Raw genomic sequence first — 15,119 nt, 5'->3', positions numbered from 1 at the left:
GACTACCCCCATCTTTGTTTCTTGGATACAAACTAAAACCGGCTTATTAATTTTTACTATTTCTTTAACGTGAGCCTTTTTTCTAAAGACCCCAAACCATTTACATTCCATGATATTATCTTCATGTAAAACCAGACGACCGCGGTGCACTTCCCCTAGGGCAATTTCTTCTATTACCCCTCACATTATGAACAGCTTGCTTTCTGGCGGTAGAGTTTCCATAATTCACATCCGATTTTAGTTTTGTTAGCTCCCGTAACAACTTCTTGACGCCTTCAACACTTGAAGGATCTGAAAAATTCTGATGATCCATTTCTCTTATCTCCGCAACTCTGAACATAGACCTCAGCTGATCTTCCGGGCCTGAGTATGTCAAACCTAAAACTCTACTAGTGGAAATGATATGGTTCACAAAAATCTCCAATATTTCAGATTTAGGGTCGACCCAGGAAATGGGTCTAAGATTTTCCTCCACTCTTATAACTAAAGCTAGGCTGTCCCTCTCTGAAGCTTCTCGGGAAGGAGACCCACCTCCGCTATAAGCTGCCTCATCCATATTCTCCCACCTAGCGATCTGAGAAATACCATCCATCGTTTGGCTAGAACAAAGAGAGTTTAGGCCTTTCTCTGATGAGTCCACCCATAATTGACTAGGGCATACTTCCTTTCCTGAGTCAACACCCCTTTGTGCCTCCCCGAAGATTTGAATCGAATTACTTGAAACAAGAGAAAGATTGCCCAGATCTGCGGATTCCAAATAATATTGATCCTGGTACGCCCCCCCCCCCCCCCCCCCCCTCTCTAATGGAACATAACCCTCTTGATCACCTCCGAAACTAGGCCCATCATGGGAAGCTTCAGAAAATTCGTCAGAAAGATTGACCGCTAGACAAGATTTTCCATCAGAGGCCTTATCGCCGAGAAAAATAATACGAGATTCTGGAATCTTGAGATGCTCAACAGATACCGACAACTGTATCAACGGTGAAGATGGGCTACTCTCACCTACTTTGAAAAAGCCGTGATGGACTTCATCCCTTTTCGATGACCAAGCCACTTTAAAAGGAGAAAGTCCATTAATAACCTTATCATAAAGGCCCGGTGCATTGGGCGGGCTTCGAGGGGCCCACGAATCCAGAATACACGAATCCGACGGAGGGGGACTCTCTAATTGAATCAACGGAGATGCAACGTCATGGGGAATTGAAATTTGAAAAGCTGATTTCCGCCGGATGGGAGAGCTTTCTCCAGACGCCACGTCACCCGTCCACTGTAGTCCAAAAACTACGTGCATGTCTCTTGTCCCATCTTTCCATTTTCTCACGCTATCACTGTCTGAAGGATACACGTAGCTGGGTAGGTGAAAAGAGGGAGAAGCGCATGTTAGCCCCACAACACCTTGATTGCTACCGAGCGCCATCGTCTTCTCCGATTGCCCCTTTCCGAATTTACAGAGAGAACCCGACCATGGTTGCTGAAATAAAGCTGATGTTTCCTCTGATTGTCGAACATTGTGTACAGAAGGGCGAGTGACATTTCTTGCCGCCAACACCCAATATATTGTTTCATCAATGCATACCGAAAGCTTGATAGAATCTGGTGCGGATGATGTTGTCATAAGTAGGATTAGCGCTTTCTCGTAGCCATCACCTTCATCACAGGAACCATCTGTTGCTAACACTCTTCCGATTCGGCATCCTATTTTTCTGAAGTTTTCAACAACCCATGCATGGAGAGGGAGACCTTCAATCGACCACCACGAAGAAGTGAAAGTCCCTGAGAATTTATCCTTCCATTCACATAACTCTTCACAAGGGTTATCCTCAGCAATAGACCATCGTAGCCTGCAGTCAATATACGAAGCATCCGGAGATGAAGTTATAGCGAACTCCCCTTTGGCAATCTGCAAGATATCGAATTCTGCTGAAATCCCCGAAGATTTCTCTAGCCACCTCTTCAACTCCAGAGAGTCTTTATCTTCTTTGGAGGCCAAATCTAGAGCCCAACTCTATGGATTCAGCCCATATTTCTTCAGGGCATATAGAAAGACTGTCTATCACTTTCGGAGCTACCGCGGCAGATTCCACCACCGGCTGACTCCCAACTTCCTCTACTGGGCTCCTTGATACCTCCTCCTCCGGTCTTTTATTCAAAATATTTCTGGGAAGTTGCTTCTTTAGAGTTCTGATTGAGCTTGACGGAAAAAAAATTTGGAATCCAGCTGGGATATTGAAATCAAAACCAGACCACACCTTCCTGCATCTGTAACATTCGGGTCTTCTTCTGAAATTTAAGAAGTTGCACTTTGAGCACCTCCAGTCCCCCAGGCTACTTTCTTTTCATCTGACTACTACCCTTTGCAATCGCTCCTCTCTACGACTTCGTTTAATTTTCCAACTGACGTCTGAGCTTTCCCCTCCTTTGAAGTAGTTTTTTTTCCCCCGGCCATCGTTATTACGATTTCTGAAAACGGGCTGGAAGGCAAATCGACTCTTCTCCAAACCATTTGAACGCATATTCTTCGTATACTCCTCCATTCGATCAGTTTAGCCAAACCAATCTTACCTGATTCACAATGTGCAGACCACTCTCTCCTCACACATCTGAGGAAGAGTCGGAAGCAGAAGAAGAGAACGAAATGGGAAACGATTCAGAGACTGATAATGAATATGATGAACCAGAAGTGTATACTGTAGGGGAGTCAGACGCGGAAACAGAGAGTACTTCCACCAATACTGTTAACTTACCAACTTCTCCAAAAGCTTAAGCTGTTGGAGAAAGGCGTTATTTATCTTTTATACTTTAACACTCCCCCGCACGTGTGGCCCACTTGGCAAACACGTGGCACATGTGGTCCCACTTTGGGCCGACCATTACATGTGGATTTTGCTATCCGGGAGGTTTGAACTCGAGTCCCTTGGCTCTGATACCATGTTAACTTACCAACTTCTCCAAAAGCTTAAGCTGTTGGAAAAACGCGTTATTTATCTTTTATACTTTAACAAATACAGTCGAAGAAGAGGAAGAAGATGATGAAGAAGAAGAGGAAGGAACAAGCAGAGAATCTGAGACAGCAGGAATGACCGAAGAAGAAGAGACAGCAGAAATGGGAGGGGAGATAGCGATCCCACCCAGGAGACCCCACACCCGAACGACTGGGACACGCCGGAGAAGACGCTCCACACCTGACACCCACGATTCAGAACCTTTTCTTTCAACCTTTCAAAACCCATCTGCTCCCCAGAGGATTAGTCCGAACAGAACCAGTAGAAGTCCGAGCCCCATGTTCTACTTAGCTTCGGCGTCGGACGACGAGCCCCACTCACCGGACTAAAGTTACAACGGCGACACTAGAAAGGTTACTATTTACAACGGCGACACCAGAAAGCATTACGACGGCCACTCCTAAAACACCCTTTCCCAGATTTTTTTTATCTTAAATTTCTAAAGTTCTCATGGATATTAACGCATCTTAGATATGGTGGCTGGATTGAGTTAATCACATCAGATTCATTGGTTGTGTTGTTCTCGTGATCCAACAGTCAAATTAGATTGATTTGACCTAGGACTGTTAAGATTAATCTAGATCTAAAATTTTAATCTAGATCGAGAAGATGTGAATGGATCTTTGCATAGCTGAATGAGTGAATTACATCTTTGTAATAGTTCTGCATCAATTTTGGTATCAAAGTTACAAGTATCAATATCGGAAATTATTCTACTAGAATTTGATTCCCTTCGCTATGGGTTCTGCATCACTTCCGTTGGGACGTATCAAAGAAAAGCTCTTGGGTGTAGATAGAATAGTGCAATAGAAGAAAATTTTGTGAGAGAGCAAACAAATGAGCAAAAAATGATCGTCTACATCCTAGGTTCAAAGTTTTGCGGGAAAAAAAAATGCCTAGACGATAAATTTTACTGCATTTTTGGTCGATTCAAGACATAATAATGTGTTTCAAATGGAATTTTCAATTGGGACGTTTAGTAGAGATTTTTGTTCCAAATTACATTGTAGAAAAATATCTTCCTGAAATTCTATTTGGGGCAGAACAGAATCGAAAACTAAGGCCGAATGGACACTTGTCTTTAGAACATTGGTATCATTAAACAAGTATTAGCAATAAACATAGGTAATACCAAACAAAATGTTCTGTAAAAAAGAAATTGATAAATAGAATTATGAGAACAGATAGTCCATCATACAATACCTATCCAACACTCCATTCTGGCACAAGGAGATAATTTTATTACGGCTGGCGGATCAACATCTATGTTTAAGCATAAAACAAGTGCAACACACCCAGTCTTCGTCTGCACTAAAAATTGGGTCAAACTAAGATATTGAAATATCACACAAACAAATCTAAAGCATCACATTTTTGCATAAGTAGCCTAATAAAACAATTCCAAAATAAAAGGCTAATATAAGATTAGCAATTTGGATGAAAAAATAAGATTAATGAAGAGAACATAGCTAGGAATGAAAACAAAAGTCATTTGCTCACTTTAGGCAGGCTCATGCAGATAAAACATTGGTAGGTAAATCTTCATTTGAATTTAGATGAAGAATATGCATCACATGTCCGAAAGAAACACATCCTCAAAGGAAGAAAGGTGTAACAATTATTTTAATGATTATTTGGGAATTACATTTGAATCCCCTTAAATTGTATAACTTGAAAGAGATGACAAGAACACCATATCATATTAAAGAAACAAAGTCGCTTATGGATTGTTGATTTCTTCAATGCTACATTTCTTCAGTTTTACAGGCAATAGATATATCCGAAAGGAAAGTATATTTGATAGAATCATTATTGATCAGACACATTATGCATAAAGAGAGAATTTATATACTTGCATATCCATACTCGATTTTTGGTCCAAGAACTGTGCAAAGCAATGTGCCTAGTATATTTGATAGAATCATTATTGATCAGACACATTATGCATAAATAGATAATTTATATACTTGTGTATCCATACTCGATTTTTGGTCCAAGAACTGTGCAAAGCAATGTGCCTACGTAGCTAAATCAACGTTACCATGAAAACATACAACATGATTCCCCCATAACCATAATCTACAAATGGAGGAATTGAATACCTAGAAAATGAACTGACCATAAGAGAAACTTCACCCAATCCCCGACCTTCCATAAGTAAAAAAGCCCCTAGATGATTACTAATCAGGCATCAAGATATCAATTCATCAGAACAATAACGAGATAGAAACATTATAACCTAAAACTAAATATTAGAAACTGTCAAGAAGAAAAATTGGTCGAGATGGTCTATTGTTAGAAAACCATCGTACTTGAGTTTAACAAACAAGGAACATGACGCTTCCAGGAACAATTTCCTAAATATAAAGTATCACGAGAAAGATATTAGCAAGTTCATTAAAAAAAGATATTTGCAAGTCAGCATGATGGTTGCTGGGCAATGGCATGATGGTTGCTGGGCAATGATGTTAATTGCATCCTCTTCCACCATAAATATGCACTATGGAAGATAATATGGACATTAAAAAAAAAACATTTACAGTTGGTGGTTTTCAGGGGAACAGACCATAGAAATTCGAGAGCTGTGTGGCAAACTACATTTGTCTAGGTGCCCTTGGAAGACTTGTGAACATCTAAATAGCAAAGTTCTAGGTGGAGCTGCCTAAGTTTCTAGGTCGCCAGCTTCACAAATTGCATAGGGCCTAAGTAACCAAGCATAGACCCTAGCCTATTGGTTGGGACGCGACATAAGTGCCACCATATAAGGACAAAGATACCCGTTGGGGAAGAATTGGGTTCAATGCTGATTTTTTCAAGGCTTTTTGGTATCTCATTGGGGAAGAAGTGACAGCAGCTATTCAGAATTTCTTCCATTGTGGTAAAATGCTCTCGGAGCTAAACACCACATTCATCACTTTGATCCCTAAATCAGCTGATGCAACCTCCCCAGACAAATTCCGGCCTATCTCTCTCTGCAATTTCTTATACAAAATTATCACCAAAATTCTAGCTTTCAGACTTAGTGGAGTCATTAGCGACATCATCAGCCCCAACCAGTCAACATTCATAAAAGGTAGGCTCATTCAAGATAACATCCTCCTTACCCTGATGTCATGCACAACTTCCATTCAAAAGACTCCAAACAAGCCATCTGTCTTAAACTCGATCTCCAAAAGGCTTTTGACAACGTAAATCTCCAAAGCCTTTTGACTTTCATGTCCAAACAGGGATTCAATGATACTTGGTGCAACTGGGTATCTCAATGTATCTCCACCCCCTCCTTTTCTATCCTCCTAAATGGATCCCCTAAAGGCTTCTTCAGATCCTCAAATGGTTTGAGGCAGGGAGACCCTCTATCCCCCCTCCTATTCACCATTGTCATGGAAATGATGTCTTGTTTCCTAAATGAAGCTCTATCTATTGGCTCTCTTGGAACTCCATTCTCTAGGGGCAAAACAAAAATTTCTCACCTCCTTTTTGCAGATGACATGATGATTTTTGCAGATGCAAACCCATCCACAGCTAAAGCAATCCTTAGTTGCCTTGATAGATTCAAAATGTGCTCTAGCCTCGACATTAACCGAAAAAAAAAGCGAAATCTTCTTCAGTAAAGCCTGCATCCATGGTAGAGAGACCATCCTTGATATTCTAAAAGTTCCTGAAGGCACCCTCCCAATCAAATATCTTGGTCTCCCCCTAACCTCCTCCAGGATGAACTCTTCTGATTGCATCCCCCTTGTTTCTAAAGTTAGGAAAAAGATCTCCACCTGGTGCAACAAAAACCTATCCCGAGCTGGGAGACTTGAGCTGATCAAATCTGTCCTTAACTCATTTCAGATTTATTGGTCCTCTTCTTTCAACATTCCAGCAGGGGTGTTAGATGATATTGAAAAAATCCTGAGAAATTTCTTTTGGAGTGGAGAAGATGGGCACAAAAAATTTCATGCCATCTCTTGGGAGGTCATTTGCACTCCCAAAAGAGAAGGGGGAGCTGGTCTGAGAAGAATCAGATACACCAACCGTATTGGCCAAATGAAGCAATTCTGGGGGCTGATATCGAACAGGAAATCCCTATGGAATGACTGGGTCCAACTCAAATACGTAAAAAAAACAAAGCATTTGCCAAATGAAGATGCCCAGTCATCCTTCATGGGGATTTAGGGGAATCCTCCAAGCCAGGGACACCATGAAGAATCACATTTGCTATTCTGTTGGAACAGGGGAAAACATCAACTTCTGGGACCACCCTTGGCACCCTGAAGGGACTATATCCAACCTATCCTCTTCTGCCTCGCTTCTAACCAATATCAGTAAGAAAACCAACCTAAGTAGCATTCTCCTTAATGGCATCTGGGATCAGATGTTTGATCTCCCCCACCTCGCCGTCCTAAAAAATATCATTTCTTCTGCAATCATCCATCCTGGTTACCCTGATAAAGCTATTTGGAAACCTTGCTCAAATGGTATTTTCACCTCAAAATCAGCCTGGAACGAAGTCAGAATCAAAGCGCAGAAAGTCCCCTAGTGCTCAACCATTTGGTTTTCAGGAAACATACCCCGGCATGCTCTCACAGCATGGCAAGCCATCAGCAACAGACTCCCAACTAGAGATCGTCTGTGTTCCATGGGTATTACAACTGATCAAGCTTGCCTTCTATGTAACTCTGGGCTTGAATCAGTAAACCACCTTTTCTTTCATTGCGCCTTCTCCAAATGGATTTGGATCTTTCTGCTCTGGAGATTTAAATACAAAAGGAAAATTGGCAAATCTCTGTGTGAGGAAGAAGCATGGGTGAGAAATCAATTCAGGGGCTCAAACCAGACTACCATTGCCATGAAAGTCTCTTTTGGGGAAGCCATATACTGTATATGGCAGGAAAGAAATTCAAGACTCCACGGAGGTACCCCAACCCACAAAAGAGATATTCTTCATCTGATCATCGACAAGATTCAATCTAGAATTAGATTCCTCCACCTCCATGACAATCATTCCCCCAGAAGTCTCCAAGTTGCTCTTCATTTCAATATCCCTATCCATCTGAAACCTGATCTTATCCGAACCTGCTCCTGGATCAAACCCCCTGTCGGTGTTGCCAAAATTAACACTGATGCATCCCTTTCTGTTAATGGTGCCTCCTTGGGAGGTCTCATTAGGGACCCCAACTCTGTCCTCGCCCTCTTCTCTATTCCTGCTTCTGGCGACGACCAGTGTTTAAAAACGCGGATTTGACGCGGAACGCGGCCAGGAAAAATCCTTGTCGACTCAACGCGGACGCGGCCAAGAATGCGGTTGACGAGGTTGACGCGGTCATAACTGGGGAGAGTCGAAGGAGTTTAATGACTATGTAGGGCAAAACGCGGAATGCGGATGTGGTGCAATGCGGAACGCGGCCAAGGCAAAAAGGAGTCGACTCGGGGGAGTTCCTTGTCGAGTCAAGGAGTTTTTGAACACTGGCGACGACATCACAATCTTGGAACTGAAAGCTATTGACTATGGATTATCTTTGGCTCAGGAAAAAGCCCTCATCAGAATCTGGGTTGAATCTGACTCCCTCAATGCAGTCAATATTATCAACTCTCAAGCCCCCTGCCCATGGAAAGCCCTCACCTTGTTGGACAAAATCTACCTTGGTCTGGCTGACTTTGTTGACTGGAAAGTCACTCATGTTTGGAGAGAAGCAAACTCCGCTGCTGATTTCCTTTCAAAAGAGGACTGCCCTTGCAAGGGTGATGACATCCCTCCGTCGTCCATCCCCATCTCTCTCAAAGATATTATTGCATCTGATTCCGCTGGAGTCCCCTACACAAGGACATAGCTCTGTATCTCTTATGTTTTTTATTGTCTCTTTTGTTCTTTTTGTTTCCTGGGAGCATGTTCCCCGCCTGTTGGCCTTTGAGCCCCCTTAGATTGTAATTCTCTTTCTCATTAATTTTAGCCGGTAGGGGTCCGCCTAACCCCAACTTACTTACCAAAAAAAAAAAAAAAAATACCCGTCCCCTTAGGCCCTGTTTGGTTGCAAAAAACATGGAAGACGGCTCGGCATTTCCCGGAATATGAAATGCGAGATGTTGTTTGGTTGCCAAATTTGAGCTCAAATTCCATTTGACTCCGAGACATGGAAGGGGCATCATTATTAGCTTTTTTCCTAGGTGGCGCCTACGTGGCGGACTTGTCCCCTCTACTACTCTCCCAATGGAAGAGTAGAATATGTCTTGTCATATGTAATCATTACATTTTTTTTCTCTCTTTCTCTCTCTCCCCTTTCTCTCTCTTCTACTATTTATTTTGGTAATGACACCCCTACATTTTCCACATGGTTTGAGGCCCAACCAAACACACTGCCACTTTTCCCCTATTCTTCTCTAGACAACTCTACACATCTCCCATCCTTGTCACCTCACTACTACTTCCACTACTATCCCAGCCAACCAAACAGGGCCTTAGGTAAGGGAAAACAACTAAGTAGGGAATGGTTTGAACCTCCAAATCTATAGAAAACTTTTTTCTCTTCAACTTACAAAGCTAAGCATGATACACAAACCATATGCTAAAATTTTACATATTGATAGTTCTATGTATAAAATTATAGTACACATGCATATGCAACTTCTTCGTTTTTTTGAATGGTCGCCAATTTTTTTTATTATGTCATGTTTTTTTATGGGTAGATCCTTTCACCTTCTTCATGAAAATTTTCTGAAGGATTCATTAGCCGACTCCAACTAGTTTGGGACAAAGGCCTAGTTGAGATGAGTTGTATCTCATGTTTTTTTAGATTATAGTAGATTAATTCTAAGACTTGTTAGTTTGTTAAATGAATACCATATTTATAGTTACAAATTACGATAGTAATCAGCAATTTTATGTGAATGTATATGTCACTATTTCTATTTTTTTATTTTTTTTTGAAAAGTAACATTTTATTCCATTAAATCAGAAGCAATAACAGTGGGGACAAGATGTCCCCGAGTACAACAACTGATTTAAAACACAGGAGAGACCGACATTGCACGGGTCTCAAAAACTAGAGTGCACCAAAAACCATCCCAAGCGCCGACACATCAAAGTTGATATGGTTTGCCTCATAGTGGACTCCCTCTTTCGCAAGACTATCCGCCATAACATTAGCCTATCTCCGCATGTGGGAAATCTTCGCAAGACTATCCGCCACTATTTCTAGATTTTTAGATGTTGCCATTTCAAACAACTCATATCTATGTTGAAACTCGACACAAATCCATATCCACAAACTATGATTATGTATACTTTCTATTTTAGCCGTGTCCCCGTTTCTAAAGTTTGGGTGTCTGCCATGTCCGACACTCGGTCGTGAGACTATCCGCCATAACATTAGTGTATCTCCGCATGTGGGAGATCTTCGCGAGACTATCCGCCACTATTTCTAGATTTTTAGATGTTGCCATTTCAATCAACTCATATCCGTGTTGAAACTCGACACAAATCCATATCCACAAATTATGATTATGTATACTTTCTATTTTAGCCGTGTCCCCGTTTCTAAAGTTTGGGGGTCTGCCATGTCCGACACTCGGCATCCGTGTCGACACGCAACACTCATGTCCATGTCCACAAATCATAGATTTTTAGCACTAGTACTTCCTAAGGTGCAAAAGCAGATCTGTAGCCTTTATCTCCTACAATGACTTGCCTTTATATCCTACAATAGCATTCTATTATTCAGGATTGGGAGCCTCCGGAAAGGGGATTTCTCAAGTTTAACTTTGATGGATCTAGTTTGGGCAATCCGGGCCCGGCCAGAATTGGGGGAGTGCATAGGGATTCGGAGGTGGCGGTGAGGTGGGCTTTTGTGGGTCTTATTGGTGTCACCGATTCCAATGAGGAGGAGGTTTGTTCGGTGCACCAAGGAGTGAAGCTTCTTGCGGGGGAAGACCTTAATCAAGTGGTGGTGGAAGGTGATTCGCTCAATGTGATTCGTTGGTTGTCTAGCTCTCACATTTTTCCTTGGCATTTTGCAGACCTATTTAATGAGATAAAGGATATTGTGGGTAATTCTCGCATCTCTTATCGCCATATTAGGAGATCGGCTAATGGTGTGGCAAATAATCTTGCTAGAGACGGGGTTTATTTGGAGGCTTTGGAGCAATTCGATTTCCTCCCCCCTCGATTTCACCATTTGCTTTTTTCTTTTTCTCCTTGTATATATTCTAAGCCTAAATATAGATCAGTGCTTGCAAACAGGACATGCAAAACAATACGCATTCATTTTTTATTACCAGAGCAAACATTTGGTAGAAATAATAATAGTAAAAAAATAGAACCAGAATAGAACAGAGTCCTTACCCGATCCTTGGGCCACCATTTTGAGACCAACCCACTCTCGGACGGACCAGATGGCATGCAGGTCTCAAAAGCCTCATGCCGCACCTCACACATGACAACTTTTTGTGGCAAAGACGCCATGCTCGTTGTCGTCGCCGCATTACTGCTGCTTGTAATGGAGGTGGATTCTGATTCCCTTCTTTGGGTACCAAAATCAACATCGTTGCGACTAGAGAACTCGGAAAGGTGATTCGACAACAACACTGAAAATTGTGAGAATCGGGACACCAACAGATCTCCCAACGCCATCCACGCCTCCAAAGAATCAAATCCCTAAAATGTGTTTGACATTGAACAATTTCTGATTTTTAAACCAATTATATCCAGAGGTAAAAGAACAGGACATCACATATACATAAAATCCCCACCTAACAACACTGGGAAGTCAAGGAAATAAGATACTAACAAAGAAAAGTAAAGGGCAAATTTGTAAATTGTAGAGGAATTATATGGTGTGTGCATACTTTTTCCAAGAAAGTTCAGTGGCAAAGGTACAAGGACCTAGCAGTTTCGTGATCCAAACCATTCATTTGATGGTCCCTATAAATGATGGGCCATCTACCAAAATCTCATGCATTAATGAGGAGATATTCACAATCATTGCTTCTTTTTTCGAACAGTTAATTTTTTAGGTAAAAATTTGAAGGTTAAGATTATCCAGATGGGAAAGATTTTTGAAGCATGGCCTATTAAAGGTAGAGACCAACAAAAGAATGGTTTGGATCACAAAACAAGTGGTTCCCATGTGTACTTAAGTGCAACCTTATTTTTCAAGGGAAAAAATGGCCAAACATCAAATAATCTCTCTAAATTGTAAACCTGAAAGCAAAAGCAATTCAAAACAATAAACTTGTAGGGCATGGAACATTCACGAAAAATTCAAAACCAAGCATCTAACAGTCACTAAGCCTACAAAAACTAAAATTAAACAAACAAATAATACCTAGGTAACCATTTTTTTGGAACACAAAAAAATAATGAACCGTAACGCCTGCTCAATGTAGTGTTGGTCCTCAGCCCTCACCACTCCCCACAGATAGCGCATCTGAAAAGAAGAAACAGGAATCAATTTCATATAACTTCAAAGAAAATTTGCAACAAATACCAATCATAAATGGAAGAAAAATCAACAAAAAACATAAAAACTTAGTTTTTGTTTTGAAGGTGAAAACTTACTACTAGCAAGAATCAAACGGAAATATGAAATGCCAACCCATGCCAATGGAAGGAATTCAAACAAAACAAAAATTAAAAGTGAAAATCCTTACCAGCAGCAACAATGAAATGGAGATATGTTTCAGCCTTTTTTGGATTATGTGTAAAGAAGGATGAGAACGACAAAAGGGTCAGGATCTAGAACTCCACCGACAAACGAAGCTAAGAAACACAAAGTCCTTTGGTTAGTTCAGTGCTGAAGCTTTTGATGGCACATAAGATTGAGAACATTCTCTCTGTTTAGCTGGGTATTTAGCATCTAACCTTTCTACCTTTGTCTTGCTCCTACCGCCACTTCCTCGGCATTGCACAGGTGTAGAGTAGTAATCTTTTTCGGAATAGGGTGTGTGCTTTTAGGTGGACGACCCTTCTAGAAATGATCTTAACGGCGAACCATCTCCGGAACAGGCAATTCCTTATCGTTGATAAGTCAAATTCTAGGCTCTGATACTAATTAATGCAAACCTGGCTCTAATACCAATTAATGCAAACCCTAGGCTCTAATACCAGTTCAACTTTCGGGAATTTAAGAGCAATAAAAGTGTTTAATTCTATAGAAGACAGCAATGTGCATTCCCAAAATCAGATTAAACATCCCATGAGAATCAATTATAGCCAGGATTTTGTGGGAAATCATAACAATGTGCATTCATTCATCAAATAGCAATTAACTCGCCCAATGCAAGTTCCATACATCAAATCAATATCAAAATAGGTAGCTACTTGAAATATAACATGTTTAAAAAATTGTTTGATAAAAATAAGATCTGTGAAATAGTCTAATTAATGGCCCAAGAAATACCCATGGGTGGCTAGGGTATGGTAATTGAAAATAAGGTCAAGGAAAGATGATGGGAAAACTAATAGGATCTCAGAAAAGTTAGGTAATGGAATATATAATAACAAGATGGGAAAGAAAAGAATAGATAATCAAGATCAAGATTAAGAAAGATCATGGTAAAGGAGATTAATATCAAGAAAGATCACGGTAAAGGAGATTAATATCAAGAAAGATCATGGTAAAGGAGATCAAGTCAAGACAGGTCATGGTAAAGATCAAGATCTAGAAAAGGAGAAAGAAGATTAAGAAAAGAAGAATGAAGACAAGATGAAGAAAATATAACTGGAAAAGGAAATTGTATATGAACCCAACCGGGAAGGGTGAAAGGGGGGAAAGAGGAAAACGGTTTATAAACCCAACGGAAAAGGGTGAATTAAAAAAAGGAAGATGGAAAAGTAGAAGCGGGGAGTAGAGAAGAGCAAGAAGGGACGAGAAAGAGAGAAAGAGAGAGGAGGGCATATGAGAGGGGCTTCTTCTCACATCCTTTCCAAGATTTTCAAAAACTCTTAAAGCTTCCTACTTTATGAATAGGAAGGGTTGAGGGGTCTTGTGCTAATTTACTAAAAATAATAAGTCTACTCTTACTAAAAATAGTATACCATAGTTTTAACGGGTAATGTGTAGGTTAAGGCTTAAGTGATGGCAGGCCACGGCAAAAAGTGGGGAAGGTGGGTCACGAGGGGGAAAGGGTATCATGTGCCATAGTTGATGTGGACATCCCCCACAGCTAGGCTAAATAAAAATACTAATAATCCAAATAAAATACCAATAAAATAAAACAACACATGTCTAATAGTCCACATGAAAAAAAAAATCAAACAGATGCTAAGATGATTGAATCACATCGGTTGATCATTGCGCTCTTTTCCTTGATACGGATGAAACTGTTGATCACTTGTTCTTGCAGTGCAGGTTAACCAGAGACATTTGGAGCCTACACTTGTTCTTGCACTGCAGGTTAACCAGAGATATTTGGAGCCGCATTCATAGGAGAATTGGGGTGTCGTGGATTTTCCCATCCCGAATCGTCGAGCTGCTTGATAGTTGAACCTCCACTCCTTGGCCTATGGAAGGGCAAATTTTTGTGGTCAGTGGTCCTTTTGCCAACCATTCGCGTAATTTGAACAGAACATAATGGTCGCATGTTCAAAAACTCTTCAAAAAGCCCTCAATATAGCTAATCTATGATTAGATCCTTAATCATCATGGGGATTAAGATCTTGCCGATCTTTGAAGATGTTTATGTTAGGATGTAAGTCAAATTGAAAAGATAAGATGAAGTAAAAAAAAGTGGGTTAAGATCCTTAATCATCATTTTTTTTTTTTTAAGATCCTTAATCATCATGTGGGTTAAGATCCTTAATCATCATGTGCGTTAAGATCATACTGGCAATGACTTTCTTTTTTTCTATTTTTGAATGGACCATTAATGACTTTCTTAAACCAGTTGTAATAGAAAGTAAAGGACGGCCCAGTGCACGAGGCTCCCGCTATTGCGGGGTCTGGGAGAGCTAGATGTACGCAGCTTTACCCCTGCTTTGCAGAGAGGCTGTTTCCGTGACTCGAACCCGTGACCACCAGGTCACAATAGAGCAACCTTACCGTTGCACCAAGGCTCGTCCTCTAGTAAATAAATAAATTAATTAATAGAAACGTGTTGGAAATGGTCCGCAATTAGATTAGTTTGACTGACAAT

General features: G+C 40.8%; 1 protein-coding gene across 3 annotated transcripts in view; it reads right to left on the bottom strand.

Moving 5' to 3' along the window:
* Positions 1 to 15,119, bottom strand: part of LOC143851433 (regulatory-associated protein of TOR 1-like) — a 58,137-nt gene that overhangs the window by 42,260 nt on the left and 758 nt on the right. For 2 of the 3 annotated variants that reach the window (XR_013236331.1, XM_077360862.1), the window contains exons 2-4: positions 12,311 to 12,412; positions 11,329 to 11,640; positions 4,209 to 4,311 (exon numbers count right to left, since the gene is read on the bottom strand). Coding sequence is in view for 2 of the 3 variants with exons in the window: in XM_077360862.1 (XP_077216977.1) it covers positions 4,209 to 4,311; positions 11,329 to 11,616 (391 nt within the window). In the remaining variant the exon portion in view is untranslated. Of the gene's footprint in view, positions 1 to 4,208; positions 4,312 to 11,328; positions 11,641 to 12,310; positions 12,413 to 12,635; positions 12,745 to 12,846; positions 13,048 to 15,119 lie in introns of all 3 variants that reach the window. The other variant, XM_077360863.1, reaches the window with a different exon arrangement.

This window comes from Tasmannia lanceolata, unplaced genomic scaffold, assembly GCF_043159265.1.
Source record: "Tasmannia lanceolata isolate RefF3 unplaced genomic scaffold, GAP_Taslan_0.1 ptg000018l, whole genome shotgun sequence".
In the NCBI taxonomy this organism is placed as follows: domain Eukaryota; kingdom Viridiplantae; phylum Streptophyta; class Magnoliopsida; order Canellales; family Winteraceae; genus Tasmannia; species Tasmannia lanceolata.
This window is presented reverse-complemented; position numbering and strand designations above follow the sequence as displayed.